This window comes from Penaeus chinensis, chromosome 29 (genome assembly GCF_019202785.1).
Source record: "Penaeus chinensis breed Huanghai No. 1 chromosome 29, ASM1920278v2, whole genome shotgun sequence".
In the NCBI taxonomy this organism is placed as follows: Eukaryota; Metazoa; Arthropoda; class Malacostraca; order Decapoda; family Penaeidae; genus Penaeus; species Penaeus chinensis.
In genome coordinates this window covers 15,466,703-15,469,202 of record NC_061847.1, presented here as the reverse complement: position 1 = coordinate 15,469,202, position 2,500 = coordinate 15,466,703, and the positions used below count along the sequence as shown (strand labels likewise).

The window sequence follows — 2,500 nt, the reverse complement described above, 5'->3', positions numbered from 1 at the left end:
TACATACATTTACTTACACATACATAATACCACTGTATCAACTATTTTAACATTTTCCTTTCAAACAATCGAAATGCTAGCTTAACAACCAAGAATTTATATCTTCATCAGATACTACATTGAGCATACATAAACTCACAACCTTTCTTACATTAGCAATCAAAAGTAAACCACTGCCGTAAACACAAATTTTGAAAAGAAGTCAAGGTATCTGCTCGTCTTCCAAATCAGGGTCACTTTGTGTAATGGCTGACAAAGCATACGTGACTCTCTGCTGAACACGAAGTCGCCTCTGCCAATACTCGAGCTGTGCAGCTAGTACCCTCATTTTGGCATCGTGCTCAGCAATTGCCTGTGCCATCTGAAGCCGAAGGAGCTGGAGTTGCGCTTGATGCTGCTCCTCTGCGTGACGTATGTTCCCCTCCACAATAGACACGCGCTGCTGAAGTCGTTCCTGTGCTGCACATGAATTCCCTGGATCTTCCGCCGATTTCAGTTTCTCTGGGGTGGTTGACGAAGCAGAGGTGGTTATTGTTAAAGTGTCACTGTTTACCTGAGACACACTGCTAATGGCGATGGACGTTCCTGAGGTAGAGGTGCTAATGCCTGAGGTAGTGGCAGTTGGTAACGGGGTGGAGGTGGCCGTTGTGGGTGAAGTAGAGGTAGTGGAAACAGAATCCATGGAAGACCTCAGTGCTGATTGACAAATGTCAGTATCCCCAGTTGATCCCAAGTTAGATATTGCGTGGGGCAAAAGCAGTCCAGTAGCGAGCTGGGAACTTGGAGGTGATGCTAGAAACGGTAGAGTTGTGGCTAAAGGTCCTAAACCCCCACCAAGAAGTGACGACACGATAGGATGTAAATTCAGAACAGATGTTTCCCTATCACTCAGAGAGTGAATATTTGGATTGTCAGTGTTCTGAGAATTCTCCTCTTCTATTTCCTCTTTACATTTTTTCTCAGATTCTTCGAGGTCATCGTCATTTTTTTGCGAATCTTCAGAGCATCTCCATTCCCCAACCTCCCCTGTCTCCCGGGAAGCAGTAGTGTTCGCCGTCGGGGAGGTTGGCGGCCCTGGGAGGGTGACTCCATCCAAGGGCCAATTTGATTCATTGTTATTTTGCTGTCTTCCACTTCGCTGGCTTTCAGACCCCAATTTGCGGGCTCGGTATTTCAGGTTTTCCCACGCCTTTCTAAGTTGTTTGGTATCTCTTGATCGCACGTGAGGATGGGCATTGTACCGAGCTGTCAGAAGCCTCCACATTTCGTTTCTGATTGGATGCTTGTGAACATCAGGTGGATCGAATTCAGTAACACCAGCATACTGACGCATAAGCAGACGCAATACAGCTTTCTCGTGTTGAGTCCACATCGGACGGCGTTGTTCCCGCCCACCTGCAGCACCTGTGCTGTAGACCAACGGCATCCCGACTCCTTCTAGCATTCTTATCTCCAGGGACTATATAAGATGACAAAAAAAAAGAACGGCGTTCTCAGTTGTGTGAAATAGTTTCCAACAAGAACTCATCATCTGTTCATATGATCTTTGGAGTCACTTGCCCACTTCCTTTCGTAATGTTTATGACACTGAACATGTTTTATATTTCCAAATTCTGACCATCGTAAACCAATCGTAATGTGGACAGATAAATGTTTAATTTTCTACACCTGAAATAAATTTGTTATATGTAAATCATAGACGCACGGTTGTTGCAAACAAAATATGTTGCAGCAATTGTTAAAATTTATAAGGACAATCAATGAAACTTATAACACCACATGAATCATATTTCACGATATCTTTTTCTTTAAAAACACAACGGGGAGGGGGGGGGGGGGTCAGAGGGAGGCCGGACGAGGGAGAGGGAAAGGGAAAGGGAGAGAGATGGAGATAGGGGAGAGGGAGAGGGAAAGGGAAAGGAAGAGAGATGGAGATAGGGGAGAGGGAGAGGGAGAGGGAGAAGGAGAGGGAAAGGGAGATAGGGGGAGGGGGGGAAGGGGAGGGAAAGGAGGGGGGGGGGGGAGGAGAGAGAGAGAGGAGGAGGGAAGGAGGAGAGGAGAAGAGAGAGAGAAGAGAACAGAGAGAGACAGACAGACAACGGAGAGAGAGAGAGAGAGAAAAGAGTAGGAAGAGAGGAAGGAAAAAACAAAAGAGACAGAGAAGAGAGAGAGGAGGGGAGAAGGAGAGAGGGGAAGAGAGGGAGGGGGAAGAGAGAGAGGGGGGGAGGAGAGAGGAGAGGTGGAAGAGGGGAGAGAGAGAGAGAAGAAGAGAGGAGGGAGAGATGAGAGAAAAGGAGAGGAAAGCCCAGGAGAGAGAGGGGAGGAGAGAGAGAGAGAGAGAGAAGAGAGAAAACAAGAGAGAGGGGAAAAGGGGAGAGAGAAGAGAGGAGGGGAGAGACTAGAGAGGAGATACATAGAAAAAAGAGAGACAGAAAAAAAGAGAGCAGAGAGAAAGGAGACGAGAAGGAGAGAAAGAGAAAAAAAGGGGGGAGAAAGAGAG

General features: G+C 46.9%; 2 protein-coding genes across 5 annotated transcripts in view; both read right to left on the bottom strand.

The window, feature by feature from the left end:
- The window catches only part of LOC125040496 (trafficking kinesin-binding protein milt-like), an 82,394-nt gene that overhangs the window by 51,153 nt on the left and 28,741 nt on the right, over nucleotides 1-2,500 (bottom strand). The window lies entirely within an intron of this gene.
- The window catches only part of LOC125040497 (myb/SANT-like DNA-binding domain-containing protein 3), an 11,495-nt gene that overhangs the window by 308 nt on the left and 8,687 nt on the right, over nucleotides 1-2,500 (bottom strand). Inside the window, exon 2 of the mRNA XM_047635052.1 lies at nucleotides 1-1,668. This exon is cut by the window's left edge and continues 308 nt beyond it. Within this exon, the coding sequence (XP_047491008.1) occupies nucleotides 203-1,444 (1,242 nt within the window). The 5' untranslated portion in view covers nucleotides 1,445-1,668 and the 3' untranslated portion in view covers nucleotides 1-202. The remainder of the gene's footprint in view (nucleotides 1,669-2,500) is intronic.